General features: G+C 29.0%; 1 protein-coding gene across 1 annotated transcript in view; it reads left to right on the top strand.

Annotated features, from left to right (window-relative positions):
• LOC143223966 (poly [ADP-ribose] polymerase tankyrase-like) overlaps positions 1-17,575 on the top strand; it is a 177,741-nt gene that overhangs the window by 45,865 nt on the left and 114,301 nt on the right. The window contains 10 exon segments of the mRNA XM_076452436.1: positions 4,004-4,138; positions 5,641-5,718; positions 8,289-8,366; positions 9,060-9,189; positions 10,590-10,707; positions 10,956-11,134; positions 11,760-11,844; positions 12,875-13,009; positions 13,848-13,970; positions 16,887-16,964. Of these exon segments, the coding sequence (XP_076308551.1) occupies positions 4,004-4,138; positions 5,641-5,718; positions 8,289-8,366; positions 9,060-9,189; positions 10,590-10,707; positions 10,956-11,134; positions 11,760-11,844; positions 12,875-13,009; positions 13,848-13,970; positions 16,887-16,964 (1,139 nt within the window).

The raw sequence follows: 17,575 nt of genomic DNA, 5'->3' as shown, positions 1-17,575 counted from the left end.
ATATTTGCATATAGGGGACAGCACTGAACAAGAAAAGCCATTATGTGATATGAGGTATCAGAATGTAGAATTTTAATTTAATTTATTTGTACTAATTTTGATATTAATACTTTTATAAAGTAGGACATTCTTGCCTTGGTACATAATGATTGATAATGTTTCAACTAATCATATAATAATGAAAGTACAAAATATTAGGTACGTAACTGACAGATATACAAAGTTGATAATACTACATAGTTACCAAACAGAAGTTTATTTTGGTGGTAAAAATGCTATGGGTAATTTTGATTAGAAATGTTGCAAATACAGATACAACATTCAAATGTGTTTAAATTACACTTGCTTTGTTTTCATCATAATGATAACAGTTGCATTACATTTGTAACTAAATTCAGTCCCTTCTCAAAAGTTAAAATCAGGAATTTTCTGAAAACTTTTGCTACAAAAAGTAATAATAAAAGATTAAGATATGTTTTAAATATTTAGGAATATACTTGAAAATAACTGAACATGTATATATGAAATCTGTTGAGTTTCCAAATGCAACATTTTTCATATCATGATATAGAGTGAATTTTTAGTGACAAAAACAGCATTTGAAAAATAGAGAAATACAGGTGATGCATGAAAAATATCATTGCTTTGTTAAAGAATACTACAAGAGAACCTTTTTGCCACAGTAGTGGGTCACTTTAATTATAACTTGGTTATTGATTTATTTGAATATCATTCATACTAAATTATTGCTTAAATTGGGCACAATAATGTGATGCATTTTACTTTTCTTTAATTAATGTATAGTATGTCTTTTTTCATATATTCGTGCTCTTTTCTAAACGTTTGTGCAATTGTTTGGTGTGTAGTTAGCACAGACCTGTTAAACCAAAACTGATGCACTTAAACATACTTTAGTCATCTTGCTTATGTAAGGGGGACCCTGCTGTAATGTGGTTTACTTTAGCAATGAACTTGTTGTAATTAAGGTCATCTTGAACACCAGAATTTGCATTTAAATGTATATTGTTTTTTAGATCATTTTAATCAGTTTATCTGTAGTTCTATAATTGGCTTGGAACTTTTGAAAGGACCTTATTATAACATAGTTTCACAGTATGGATCCCACAATAATGTGGGATCCTGTTGTATAATGACAGTCCCCTGGAATCATGTACCAGCTTCAACTTCTGTGTTTCTTCCCCCTCGGATGTGGTAAACCTATTTTAGTAGGTGACACAGATACTTTTATGAGGATGTATTAGTTGGGAGGCTTTCCTACTTGATCACATTTATTTGGAATAATCCTATATATTGATGTAGGAATATTCAAAGACTGCAGGATACAACCATAGAACCTCAGTCTGACACAAATGTGGGTTATGATCATATTTCTCTCTCTCTTGCTTTCCCCAACCCATATCATTTTTTTCTTGTGTGATCTCTATCCTGCATTCTAGCAGTTGCTGTGTTAGTGTCTGATGCAAAGCTTTACCAGTATAGTTTGAGATTTTCATAACATAAATAAAGATTTTGTTTTATTTGTTCACAAATATCATTTGTTGTCTTTTGCTATTCAAATTAATTATAACTTTCCACTACCTATTTGTTATTTGACAGTACATTTGTGCTATGCAGCCAACATATCTTCCAATAAATACAAGGAATTCTACTGTGAGGTAACGTTAACCCACGAGCATCATACCTGAATTTATATATTAGCATCATTAATAAAAAAATTCAAGTTCAAATTTTTCAGTATTATGGAGACTTTGAACTTTGAACTTATAAACTTTCTACTTCCAAATAAGATATGACAATGTTTATGATGCACTAAATTATTATACAATAAAATTTATTCAATAGTGTTAGTATATGTAAGCTCAACTTTTAAATAAATGAGATTTTTCCTATCATATCTTAAGCATAACATTTGTTAATTTTTAAAACAAATTCACTAAAATTTTTGTTCCTAATTATGGAATTAAAAGATTTAGGTAATGGCATGACCTATTTAAAACTTCCACATGTATGCTTTAATTTCTTTGAGATCTGCTTAAGGTAATAATGTTGAAGTGCTTCAGGTTATTGAACACCATTAGTTTTTTCCTGTTAGTTTAAGCTCTCTGTATACATAGTTAATTATAGCTACAAAATAGTTCCTTAGTTTGCATCATTAGTTAAGTTACATTAGGTTTTGCTAATGTTTTGAAATTTCATACTTCTGTTGTTGTAACTTTCTAAAATGTATGATATTATTATTGAACTTCCTCAGTATTATTAGAAATACTTTTCAGCTATTATGGAAGATTTAACTTTATTTATTACTTCTTGTTATCACCTTTGTTTGCTTTGTTAAGTGACAGAGATTACTTCTGAGTAAAATTGGTTGTTTTAGACACTTAGTGTATTGTTTATTGTTTTATTACATTCAGTGTGAATATATTTTGATTAAAGTACCACTATTCTAACTATTTATTCTATGATTCAGAATTTTATTTAATTTTTTTTTATTATTATTATAAAAAAACAAAACATTCTGTCAATTTCAGTTTTGGCTATTAAATTTGTCTATGTTAAAACTGTTGTGGAAGTAGCTAATGTGGTAACTAATGAAGAAGAGATTACTACTTTAAATTTGCTACCCCAGTTGCTTGTTTCATGTCTGATTGAGCAAGGATAACTGCTTTTAAAAGAGGATCTAGATGAACTTTATTGTGAATTTTTGTTATGAAAAAATTGTCTTCTAGTTAATGCTATATGTAATGATAGATATGTTAGACTACTACTGTGACCTGAGTATGCATGTTGAGATACTACATTTATGTGGAGCATCAGTGGTGGCATCAGGATATTTTCGTTGGGGGGGCTGAGGTAAACTATGGAGGGGGTTCCCAAAATGCCATCAACATGAAGTATAGATGGTAAATTATAATAATCTAAATACCAAGGTACATTTCAAAAAGGTGTGCTATTTTGAACTGCATTTCAATGCAGTTTCCATTGGAAACATACTCTGATTAATTATTCATTATTACAAATTAAAAATGGTTCATAGCTTTGACCTATACACAGTACACTTAAACATGCATGCTATGTTTTACTTTTCATTAACAGATAAATGAAATTAAATACCTGTGAAACCTTTGGTTTATCAAGTAAAATCCCTGATGATCTGTTGTAACTTGAAATCAACGTGGTTGTCTAATTTTCATCAAAGCTCAAGATAGAATGGCATTACACAGGAAGCAGCAATACAGCGCGCATGAGTCACAGTGCATTCAGTATGTTGCCACACATACTTCATCTTAATGAAGACGTTGAGTTTGACAGATCTATGTCTTTGATGTTAATTGTTAAGCAATAACAACAATTGTGTTTTCCATATTTTATGAATATATGTAGGTAACAATATTGGGGGGCTGAGGGGACTTGGCTCATTTGGGGGGCTCAAGCCCCCACTCCCAACCCCCCTCCCCCTTTGGTGCCCCCACTGTGGAGCATACAAACTGGGCTACTGAAAGTGTAGCAGGATTAAGTAACATGACTTAAGATTGTCAGCATTTTATACAGTTTTACCTTGAATAGTCTGAATGAAATCAGACTATTTTTAGAAAATCATTTTAGAAAAAACATGTTCATTTTATCAGTTATAACTACAAAACGATGTAAATTTGATTCATGAGTTTCATCAACTGAAACTTATTCAAGAATATTAACAGAAATAAACTTAGTCCAACTTTATTAAAACACATAAATAAACAGATTTTATTTCACGAATTGGTGATTTTTTAAATTAGACCTACAGTAGATTCACATATAAAATCTATAACTAAAGTTTTCTTTGGCTTTGACACATCAAAAGAGACTCCTGTAGAACACGTACATGGTTTTATATTGGTTTTATTTTATCTAACATTGGAAAATGCAACTTTTTTATTCATTTGACATTTTAATCAAAGACAAGCATTTAGCACATATTTAATAAATCATATTTTGTTGTTAGCATTGTTACTTGTTTCAGACTTTATTTCAACAATGGAAGAGGAAAATCTGACTAGCCAAAAACGTGTAGCAACTCTCAAAACCCGCAAACCTAGTATACGTAAGGGCCGAGGGCAACCTAAAAAGAGCAGAGTGGGTAAGACTACAACAGAGAAACTTTAAATCTACAGGATTAGACAAATATAGCTTATTCTGTTAAGCTTTGTTGTATCAAGAATTAAATTTTTTTCTTTTTTAATCAAGAGTTGATCAATTTTTTCTTTTATACACTTTTATAAAAAAAAAGTCAAATTTGATCCACATCTGAAAAGTCAGATCTGTTTAGTATAAAATTTGTCATGTCTGGTCAGCTCTGAAAAAGTTGCATAGCTGAAAAAGGCACCACATCTTGAATATATACCAGATCTGCTGACCATCAAATATCAAATATTTTTATTATATTTTTGTGAAATTTAGATTAAACTATTTAGAAAAAGTTTTGGATTAAATTAATTTAGTTTTGATATTGAAGACTGATTTCTCATTCCAAAAATAGCATTAAAATTCTATGCAGTAGCATTGGTGAAGGTTAATATGTTGAAAATGCAAGATCAAAATTCCAATAATACAAGATTATTAAAAACTGTTAATTTAAAAAGGTGGAGAATATGGATCTTCAAAAAATTACAGAAAAAGATAGGTTAATGTGAAAATGTAAAAGCAAAAAATATAAACAAACAAGCTTAAGGTTCAAAACATAGTGTTGACATCATATCCTGAAACTACAAATCTGTATTTTGACTCACCTAAATATTACAACTTTTGGTCAGTTTTATCAGACCCTTTTCATCTTAACACACATATTTAGCTATCATACAACATTAATAACATGTTCTGAAACGAAATAGGCTTACGTTAAAACTTGCAACACCTGGAATACTGGTACCTAGGCTTATGAATACATTAAGTTAAGTTTATAACATTAACTATCTGACTTTGAAGACAGAAGTGTTGCTATGTGATTCAGATTATTTGGTTTCTCTTATTTTTCATTTTGTATTATGGACCGAGCTGAGAATTTTGTGTTGCAGTAAAATAATAACTGAAGGACTTCAGTACTGTAGTGTAATAACAATGAATTTATAATGACATGTTCTACTTTTACATGATCCTATGCATTTATCTTCCAATGTATCTCTTTTTTTGGTAAATTAATTTTACAATTAATATTTTTAAAATATAATATTTTACAAAGTAACATGATTGGTGCATTAATTAAAAAGAAACTTTAACCTTTATATGCATGACTAAAGACTGATATAAATATTAATTTATGGGAGAGGTTAAGAAAAAACCCAACTATACGTAGCAAAAATAAAATCTTGTATAAATAATAGCTATAACTATCAAAGCATATTCTATATGTGGATGATTATAGCTAGATATTTCAAAGATATTCCAAATCTTTTATAGCTCAGACAAAGAACTGGATTTTTAATGAAGAAAACATAGTATAAGGTTGTATATATATTTTCTGATCTGTTATAATATGGAAACATACCGATTAAAAGTTTTTAACAGTTCTAAGGTTTTGTTTCAGTTTAATACAGTATATTTGTTTTGATAATAACATATTCATCCATATTGCTTTCTTTACAGGAAAAAAATCAAAATCAATTAAAGCTGCTAAAACAGGACCAAGAGAACGAACTAAAACACAATCCAGAAGAGCTTTTGGTGAGCTTCCCATTTTTTTTCAGATTCCCAGGATAGGTTGAACACCATTGTATCATCTTTTACATTCACTATTTTAAAACAAAAATTAGCTGCTAGAATAATATTTTTTGCAACATATATGCATTTTAGGATTTTTTTAGTATGTTAATTTCTGTGATTAGTAGTTTCATTTTCTGCTATGACAATCAAATTTTTCTTCAAAGTACTTTCACTTCCTTGTTATTTCATGTTTAGGGTACTATAGGAACCAAGCTAGTGGCTTGTATTCTGAAAACAGCTGATGTAGGTATAAACATTATAACTAAAATAAAGTACCGAACAACATTTCAACCTTCTTAAGTTATCTTCAGGTTTACAAAGAGAGTTAGCAACTGACCATTGCCATGCATGTCTTAGGAACAAGAGTATAAATGGGTACAAGATTTCAGAGGGTGTTGCAGTTATTTGTTAGGTTATTATTTAATACAGGTGTAAAAGTGTTTCTTTATATTGGTCCAATTTTGGTTTGAGTTCTTATGTAAATAGGGCTTCTTTGATTTTGTGTTTGTGTTTTTTAATTGTTCTGATCAATATCAACAAATTCCCTTCAAAAACCATTGAAAACATTATATACACAAACTGAGACAAACAACACAGTTAACAACAAACAAAGAATAATGAATTCAAAGAAACAACAAACTACAAAACCTTACACTGTTGATACCATACGTTTTGATATCAGTGAAAAAATAACCAACATTTGGAAGAAACAACAAAACACAACATTCCAGTAAACCCCAAATTTATTCCAAAACCAGGTACAAAACTAAAGTTTATACTATGTAAAAACTACACTGACAAACACAACACCAACATTATTTACAGAATATTATGATGCAACAACTGCCACGATTTCTATATTGGAGAAACAAGCAGACAAATGGAAACCAGATTGAAAGAACACAAAAAAACACCTTTTGCACATTTTTGAACACTGCAAGTCAAATAAACACAACATAACCATAGAAAATACCAATATACTATGTAGAGAAACAAATACAAGTAAATGCAAAATCATAGAAGCCCTACTTATACAAGAACTCAAACCAAAATTGAACCAGTGTAAAGGAACACCTTTATATCTATATTAATAACCTCACATTAACTACAATGCCCCTACATTCTTGTACCCCTTTCCTAAGACATGTGCTTAGCAATGGCCAGTTGCTAACTCTCTTTGTTAACCTAAAGATGACCTAAGAAGGTCAAAACATTATTCTGTACTTTATTTTAATTAAAGTTTTAATACCCATACCAGCCATCTTTAGAATACGTTTTTATTTTAAATGAGTGTCTAGTCATCATAAAGTTAGTGACTTATCTGTATCACAAGTATCTTGCATAAACCAATTTACTTTTGTTAGTATTTTATCTTATGGAGACAAAGCATATATGATTGGTAATAGCAAGTAAATGATCAATAGCATATCAATAGGATTTTATAATATCTGAAGATATTGGATCAGAAGCTGTACAAAAATGTGTAACATTAGATGATGAAAATAACATAATGAAAAGGTAGGCTAAAGCTAAAATTAGATATAATTTTATAATCAGATGTACCAGAAGTTTTAAACTGAAATATGAAATGACAGAATACAGCAAATATAGATAATAGCACAGTATGGTTTTTGTATAAAATATTCTTCTGGTTCACTTTCTTTCATGTTTTTATATTCTTTCTGTAATAGAGTGACAGTATTTAAACTAGGAATTTTATTTTGAAACTTTTCATGTTTATTAAGCATGGAAAAAGAAAACAAAACTTATAAAATTTATTTTTCATTAAAATATATAATATTTTACAATGATGTATGATCAGTATATGAGTGAAAAAAAGAATATTTAACTTTTATTTGTATGATTACAGACTGATCTAAATATCAGCTTACTGAAAACATTAAGTAATAAAAGGAATGATATATACTTAGCAAAAAATCAATATTATAAATCTGGTATTAACAATGGATATAGCTGTCAAAGTATATTCTAGATGTGGTATGATTATGGTCAGGTTCTGTATAAATATGATCAGGTCTGTCAAATATGTTCTAGATCAGTATAGATCAGACCTTCATCTGGGTTTTGTAAGGAAAACATAAAATAAGATTGTATATATATTTTTATAATTTTTTAGAATATAGAAATCTACTTTTTGTAACAATTTTAATTTTTTATCCTACATTAAGAGGACTGGCATGTCCAGGTGGTTAGGGTGCTCAACTTACAATCTGAGGATTATGGGTTCAAATCCCCATCCCCAAAGCATGCTCATCCTTTCAGCCATGAGGCATTATAATGTGACAGCCAATCCCACTATTCATTGGTGAAAAAGTAGCTCAAGAGTAGGTGGTGGGTAGTTATGACTAGATGCCTTCTCTCTGTAGACTTTTACTGCTAAATTAGGGACCACTAGCACAAAGAGCCCTCATGTAGCTTTGCACAAAATTAAAACCAAAGAATTGTCCCAGTTCAGGGCACAGTTTATGTTTTTGATAATAATTTATTTGTTAATGTTGCTTTCTTTCCAGGAAAAAAGTCAAAAACAGTTACAGGTGTTAAAACAGGACCAAGAAAGCCAGCTAAAACACAATCCAGAGATGCACCTGGTGAGTTTTGTTCTTTCTTCCTACTCAGTGTCCAGCTTGAACACCATTTGTATTCTCTTGTCTCTCCTCTGTTTTGAAACAAACACTAACTGCTGGAACCATGTTTTTTGTAATATGTTTGCAATTAGTATACTTTGCATTATTGATTTCCATGATCAAAATTTTATTGTATACCATGATATTAAATATTTATTTAAAGTACTTTAATGTTATTATTACATCATGTTTAGATTACAGGAACTAAGTTGATGACTTATCTTTCTCATAAGTATTTTGCACAATCAAGGTAAATCATTTTACCTTTCTTACTATTCACACCACCATGTTTTTGAGGTTAAGCATATATGACTGATAATGGCAATCAATTGGTCAACAATAGCATATTGGCAAGATTTTATAATAGCTGAAGATAATGGATCAGAAATTATGCAAATAATTTTATTACAACATGACAAAAACAACACAGTAAATTATTATGAGATAATCTAGAACAACATATTATTTAATAACCAAATGTACCAAAGATTTCCTGACCTCAAATATGAAATAATAGAATACCTCAGAAGTCGATAGTGGCACAGTACTGCATTTGCATAAAATGTTATAATGGTTCACTTGGTTTTTTTATGTTTTATTTTTGCTTTGTAATAGAATAACAGTATTTAAACTTCAGAAAGTTTCTGCATTTATTAGGCAAGGAAGAAGAAAAGAATGGCCATAAGATTTCCTTACCATTAAAACAGATGTCCAAAGTTTCAAAAGAACAGTTGAAACCCAATCCAAAGATTAATGTTCAGGAAAAGAATCCAATGTTTGAATCACAGTAAGTTTTTTTTTTTTTTTATTTTGTTAATGAAAAGTTAATTTGAAGGTAATAAGCAATACTTAAAAGTCATTTCTTACAATTAAGTTTCTTTTCTTATTAGTTGTATGCATAGCACTGCTTTCCATTACTCTTTATGTTACATTCTGGTAACTAGGTCTGTTGTTTATATACTATGAATTACGAGTAGAATAGGGTTTATGGATTATCTTGAATGAACAAGAGGAAATAATAATTGTTTTGTCACATAAGTACAGTCTGTAAGTGCGTATTAAGCATTCATACTTGGACACAGCAGAAGCAAATGCATCTAAATATTTATTAATTGTTACATTATTTTAGTTTTATTATTACAATATTTTTACTAAATTGGTTTGATTGAATTACCCAATAATACAATAAAAGTTCCATTGAAAGTAAACTTGAAGCATCTTTGATGATCTTAAATTTATAGAACTGTTTATTCCCAAATTGTTTTTTATTGCAGTATATTACAATACAGAGAGCTGAATCACAGTGTACATTGTGATATATTGTTGGGAAGAATCTTAACTTATTCCTGGTTAACATATTTTGATAATCCCATGCATGTGAGAATAGTATACTTTATCATTTACAACTCAACAAACTTTGCATAATTCAATAATGAATGAAATAAAGCTTTTATGCTCATAATTTTTGTATAAAATATGACAGTATGAACTTTAACCAAATATAGAGAACAAGTACTACATACATAATTTTAGATCTGTCTCTATTTTGAAGTTCAAGAGTCAAAGGTTAAGGTAAAAGGGTCACTAGTGCATAGAATATTCACTTCACTCTTGTAGATAGGTATTACATCATCAAACTGGGGGTACTTAAATATATTATATAACATTAATAGGGGCATAAATGTTTCACAAACACAACTTTCACTTGTTTTTATTTATTCTACCCTTTAACAGTGGAATATTCGAAACTGTAATGTAATGGTAAATGCATTTATTAAATATGTAGTCATATGTTTGAAAGTGTATCTAAAGTTGATATATGTCTTCCTACCAATTCAGATAATTTTCTGTGGAATAGGAATTGTAACAAGTACAAATTGTTTTGCCAAAATAACCAAAACATATGAAAAAAAAATGAATATATTATTGAAAATAATTATTTAAAATAAAAGTGTTTTGGGGTATGTTTTTATATTTGTAATCTCATGAAGCTTCTTTTATTCTAGTAGCTCACCAACTTTTAAAGAGAGGATAATAATAGAAATTTAAGCTTTACTCATGTGAAGTTTTGATATTTAATTTGCTTCTTAAAAATGATTTTCACAAGTATATTAAAGTTTCATATATAGATCAAATTTATTTAACATATTTGCCACTTTAACTTGTGTTTTGTTTCTGTTATATTAGGAAACCTCTACCCTTTGTGTCTTCTGTAACTTACAGTAAATTGCTCATCAGAGCAGTTCGATTGAAGGACCATTGTCTGCTCCAGATGTTGTTGTCTGACAAGGAACATATTTGTTCGGTAATAGGTTTATGGACTGTTTTCCATGATTTTTTTTCTTCATGAAGTTACGTTTGCAAAACTAGTAGTTTGATAAATGCTATCAAACATTTTTTTCACTGTAGTAAACAGAAAGTTTTTCAAAGTAATTTAGATGACATTTGATGTTAAACAAAAAAATTGTTTAAATGACGAAAATGAAATATATTTTAAAGTAACATGAAAAGTCACTATTGTAGTACTGTAAATAAGATTCATTTTTTCCACAGTTTTTCTTTGCTGTCTTCTTGCAGTTCATGTTACAACAGAGCAAAGATGTTTGTAAAGATGCATTGACCTATGCTGTGATCCAAGAGGACCATAAGGCCATAAAGATGATACTGTCAGCTGAACACAAAAATCTCATTCCCTTTCAGGAGATTTTGTTGTCAAGTGCAGAAACTGGCAGGTTTGTGATTAATTAATTAGTATTTTACCAACATATGTTCATCCAGCTTAACATTTGGTTAAGTTTTTTTTACAGTTTATAATTGCTATATATATATTACTATTATATGTTCATTTAGATCAGTCTGTAATTACTGTTTTATGGTTGTGATTATTTTCAATTTCAGTGATAATCTATTTTATATACAAGTTTCTTGTGTTGAAGATTAATGAAATTCTGTATCTGATCTGTTTTTATATAAAGAGTGTCACAGTGCTAGAAAAATAACTTCATATTTTTCAAACGTTTATGAATAATGACAGAGTTCTTATTGCCCATCAAGAGGTTATATTTGTTTATATTAGAAGCTACATTATATTTTTTAAATGCAAGAAATTGTGTGAATAAATGTCCCAATATGTCCAGATCAAAATATTTAACTTTTTTTTAACAGACCTATTAAATGTTTTTTTAATATAAATGGAAGCTATAAAATATATCACTTGAGTCCAGAATTTTCTTTATAGTAAGAAATTTATATAATAAAGAAAGACACTGATTCCATGTAAATTTGTTTTGTTAATGTAATATACTTTTAAGGGTGTATATATATATGTTTTAAATTCCTGGTGGCATAATTTGACAGCTATAACAGAACTATGCTTGGTCATGCAGTACGTCCAATATCAGTCAGTCGAGGTTCTAGAGAAGGAAATGATGCTTTTTTGAAGGTAGACATCTTTATTTATTATATATTTAAAAAAATTATTGCTTTATGAATCATATTAAATTAGAATTTCTTTTTAAAATCAGAACATTTATAGAGTTCTTGTACAGTTGTTCATTATACTAAGTAATAAAACTTATTAAAGGAATAATTTTAAATTAATTTTTCTGATCGTTTTTGTGTTAAAATAGTTGTTTAATTTTTCTTGATTAATAAGTTTCATGAATGCTGTGCAGTTGAGAAAATAAAAATAATTTCATTAATGATAATATTCAATTTTTTATTTAATATTGTTTAGATAAAACAAAATTATTTTTATTTTCATAAGAATTAATATCTTAAGCATATCTAGTAGTAAATAATGGTAAAAAATTCCTTTTCTTATTAAAAGTCATTAGGATAAACAAAGAGTATTTTAAACTTTCCTTTGGTTAAATAATTTATATATTTTTTCATTGATGCCCTTGTATTGGGCTGGCCCGGCATGGCTAGGTGGTTAAGGAATTCAAATTGTAATCTGAGGGTCACGAGTTCAAATTCTCATCATGCCAAACATACTTGCTCTTTCAGCCATGGGGGCATTATTAAGTGAAGGCCAATCCCACTATTCATTCATAAAAGAGCAGTTCAAGAGTTGGAGGTGGGTGGTGATGACTATCTGCCTTCCCGTCAGTCTTGCACTGCTAAATTAGGGATGACAAGCACATATAGCTTTCGTGTAGCTTTGCACCAAATTTAAGAACCAAACCACAACCTTTTACTGAAATTATTCTTTTTTAGAAACACACACAATAATTATGTTATAAAGTAATTGATAACAGACAAGAATACTAAATTTTTGGAAAACTTCTGTTAATATATTTTAGTCTACAAATTATTTGTAAAATATGTGAAATATCAATACAAGTTTTGGTTACCAAACACAATTTTAAGTTTATATTTGTACAGTTCTACCACTGTTAAATAGTTTAACTGATCGTGAAGGTGAATTATTATTCAGAAAAGAGTATCAGTTTCATAATTATAATCAACAGGAACCAATGGAGCGAAATCATGTAGAGATTGATGAAAATAAAATTAAAGATGCACTTTCTGCTGGTGTTTCTTTGGACACTTTAAACATAATCTGCTGTGAACAACATTCATTACACAGTGATGTACCTGAAAAAGTAAGTATTATTTACCTTTATGAATATCAGTAGTTATTTTTATCACATGATTAATTTAAAAAAATTATTCACTGCATGTTTTTTTTAATTTTTTATCAAAAAATATTTTTAAATAATATATTGTCATGAAATAAATGCTAGTTATGAATAAAAAGTTTGGATATTGTATCTCTTTTGTATAATATAAAAAAATTATTATAGAACAACAACAGAAGTATTATGAAAGGTTTCCAAAATTAATATTTCACTTAGAAATTTTGTTATACTCACTTGAGAAATATACTTTAGAATTAAAATAATAATTTCATTTGTATTAAAATAGGCAAAAAATAATACATACTGTTGCTAAAGTTCTAGAGTGTGTGTATATGTTGCAGTTGTTATTACATATGTTTTATTTCATTTATTAAAGAAGACAAAATATCTACAATATATACTTTTATTTAAGTTTTAGTGTATAAAGGTATAAATATATATTGTACTTGTTATTTTATTTCCTTTATAAAGCATGTATTTTATTGTAAATAAATCAGAAACCTTTATGTATTTGTTTGAAGCTGCTACTAAAAATGCTAATATCGTATTACAAAAACAATGATTTTGTCATGTTAAGACAATAACAGAGAATATATTTCAAGATCATATCTGGGATATATAAAATACTTCATTTTAAACATTTATAATGTTGAAAAAGCAATGTACTACTTCTTTCTTCATGTGTGCTTCCTAAGTGAGTTTGAGATTTTTAGAATACTTGGTTATCTCTCATATAAATATGTGTGTGTGTGTCTTGAGATTTTAGTTTTAAAATATTGTTAATTTTATTATCTCTTTGCAGAGTGAAAGCTTATACCCAAATATTGTTGTAGCCTTAAGACATGGACATCATAAATTAGCTGGTCAGTTAATAAAGGAATGTTTAGAGCAAGGTGGTCATGGCTTCAATAAACTTCACAGAGATGTGAGTAAAAGGTTAAACTGTCAACAGAAAATTCATTTAGAATCAGAAACTTTGCTTCTTGTGGTAAAAGTATGTAGTTTGGGCAGTATATAAGTGTGTTGAAAAGTCTTGCTTACTAGATTACAGTAATACAGAAGGAAGTCAATAGCTTTGATCTAAGCTTAATAAATGATTAATGATACTTGATAACTAGAATTTCAGTCATTTCATTCTCTTTATGAAGATGTACTTTTAATTGTATGATTGTTCTAATTGTCTTTTATCTGCAAAATACATGTGAATAAATATTTGTTTTAATCTCAAATGAGAGTTGGAATGGAAAAAATTAGTATGTGTAGATATTAATATTGGTGTAGATTTTGTTTCTAAGACCATGTATTTATCAACATTATTATATGGGATTTCATGTCTTAAACCACAGAGGTATCAGTGCATGTTTGAATTTAATACCATAGAAATATAAACAGTATATTTTTGTGCCATAGACTAGGGTCATATTGACATCACTCTAGGTTTTGTGTTTTACACGAGATATATATTACTAAAATAGATTAAGTAAAAGTTAATCCAGTAATTAAAACAGCTAAATTGATATATTAGTCTGACCAGAAGTATGCAACATTATAAAACCAAAACTTAGATTGATTAGAATTTACTGGTTTATTAGTGGGTGCCCTTGGTATTAGCATATTTTTGTTTGAAATCTCATAATAGATTTTGTATCTTAACACCAGAGAAATATCAACATTACGTGTATTGTCTTATATCAGAAATATTACCAGAACTTTGTGACTTTATGTGTGTGTGTGTGTGTGTGTGTGTGTGTGTGTGTGTGTGTGTGTATTCCAACATTGCTCTAGACTTTGTGTCTTATATCAGAAATATTTTAACATTTCATTAGGTTTTTGGCTATAGATCATCGAGATATTATCATGACTATAAGTTTTTTACTTAGTGATTGTTTGAAGAATCTGTGTCATGTAACTTTAAAACTGAATTTAGTTGGTTAGATATGCAAGTGTATTGAGAAATTTTATTTACTTGCTTACAGTCTCAATAGATTCTATGTAACTTTAGTTTAGGAAGTATGCAGGTTATTTGGGAAGTCTTTTTTATTAAATTCTTTTGTGTTAAAGAGTGCATTCTAATTTGTGCAATATGTAAGTATGTTGAAAAGGTTAATAGATTTCAGTTTACTAAAAAGCATTCCAGTTTGTAAAGTATGTAAGTGTATTGAAAAATCTTGGTTACTAGATTGTAGCTTATTGAGAGGTGGTTTATACTTTATAAGATATATAGATGGATTGAGAAATGGTACTATAATGGAACTCTTGCTTATATGATAGTGGAAAAACTTTTTTATTATGCATTGTGCAATCACCAACTTGACTTTTTTTTTCCTATGTGTACATAGATTTGCAATAGGGTTCATGATTTTTCTGTTTCACCTTCTTTTCCCATCACAGATAACTATTTTTCTCCATTCTCATGTGGATTTAATGCACTGGCACCACTTGTAATTTGTAAATTGGCTGGTTTTATTAATTCCAATTTAAAGGTTATTTCTAGTTTGTGAGGTATAAAAAAGAAAAATAAATGCAACTAAGTCCAAAAATGTACTTTGTTCTTGTCATTTAATTGTAAAATTTATTATATAAACTATTTCAAGAAGTTTCGTGTGAGGCATCAGGATGCCTCGAATAACTATTTCAATAAACAGGAAGTAATGAAGTAAAAGAAAATATATTTATGAAGCAATGATGTTTATAGAACAATAACAACTCCTAGAACATACCAAGAAAGCTGTCGTCGTATGACCAAATAGTATCTAGATTATGAAGAACTGACACCACCAAGGGCAACAGAGCAGTTATTTAAAACAGACATTCAGAGAAAGCTGTTGAAAAACATCCACTATTTGTTTAGACTGGAGCAGATAGACACTATCAAGGTTAAAAGGGGTTATTCAAGCTAGAAACTAAAGATGAGAAGCTGTCCATTGTATGTTTGAGTTCAAGTGAATTGACACTATCCAGGCTAAAAGGGGTTAAGCAAACTTGGATGTTGAAACCAAGAAGAACCTTGGATAGCAGGATGATGTGACAATATGAGCTATGGCAATTCATTAACTAATGTAACTCATGAGGTTTAGAGTTCATAAACAAGAAAAAATTCTGACCACTTGTTGATGCATTAGTTTAAGTTATTATTACAAAATGAGCATAAGAAATCACAAACAGGAAGTCACCTGATACCATAGTACTATGAATGGGCCAACAATTCCCCTCCCCCCACAATTAGTATAACAGGCCTAGAACAGACATCAGAATATTAAAAATCTTCAAAAATTGAGCAAGCAATTTGAACTGATCTGATTGTTCAAGAAGAAGGAGAGAAGATGTCTCTTACCATTAGTTGAAACACCACGTCTAGCCTAAGCTCTTTATAAGTATTTTTAATGCCATTCTTTCATAAATATCAGTCAGCATGTTAATAGAGTTAAAATGATTGCCTATGATAAACATGAGTGTAAATATTAAATGTTTGATGGCTTAAGTAAAAGTGTTACTGGAAGTCTTAGTCTTGAGTCTCTTTGTTTTAACTGTTAAGCCTTGAGTTAGTATCTGTGTGCTTCATTCACCCACTGCATCCTCACTTCAAATAAATATTTCATGTGACAGCAGATAGTATTACCCCATAACTCTGATGGCTAAGTCAAAACAACCCAATCAGCCTGCCTACAAGTTAGCCCACGACCACGTTACACATGACTGAAGGAGATGTACTGTTATATGATAGTGAATACAATGAGAAACTTTAATAAAATAAGTTTAAAAAATTTTAAAATAACTCCAAAAACAGTGTAACAAATGTGATCATATATGTATATATGTTTATTTTCTCTCTCTTTCTCAGGTACTTTTGAATGAAGATGAGCCACTAGACAAGTTTCGAGCTGTTTCTGTTTTAAAAAAGCCTCATGAAAATTTAAAGGTACAAGTCTGTTTAAGTAATATTAGTACATTTTACCTCTTATTATAAATTTTATGTGTATTATTAATGTGATTGTGATTGTAAAGTTTAATAAATGTTAATTAATGATTATCTAAATTTAAAAATAAAGCAGGAAAGTTTTTAAATCATTCTGCTGTGTTTTGACAGAGCTGTTTAACAGACAGATAATGTATGTTTGTTGCAGTAGTCAAGAAGTATTATTTTACTTCACTGTTTTTCCTCTGTTATTTGAATTTAGGATTAATATATTTGTTGTGTGCCTGAAAATAGTTGCTTCAAATAACATAACCAAATATTTTTACTACAAAGAAAACAAATATGTGGTATAATAGGGTATGAAAAGTACCTTGTTAGCTAAGGAATTTCTCAAGTTTTTGGTTTATAGCAAGTATTGTTGTGAATGTTTTTGTTTTTTTTAACATCTTCAGATGTATGTTTCTGTAGACATTGCTTTATATTTCATGCAATATCCCATAGAGTATTGTTGCTACTCTTAAATTTGGTTTTGATGTTTGCAAGAGAATTTCTTCACTGGACAGTGTCTCATGTTTGCTTTAATGAAGTTCCTATTGTCACTCACTGGTTATTGT

Source organism: Tachypleus tridentatus, chromosome 8 (genome assembly GCF_004210375.1).
Source record: "Tachypleus tridentatus isolate NWPU-2018 chromosome 8, ASM421037v1, whole genome shotgun sequence".
In the NCBI taxonomy this organism is placed as follows: Eukaryota; Metazoa; Arthropoda; class Merostomata; order Xiphosura; family Limulidae; genus Tachypleus; species Tachypleus tridentatus.
The sequence above is the reverse complement of the archived record's forward strand: the minus strand, read 5'-3'. Positions and strand labels throughout refer to the sequence as shown.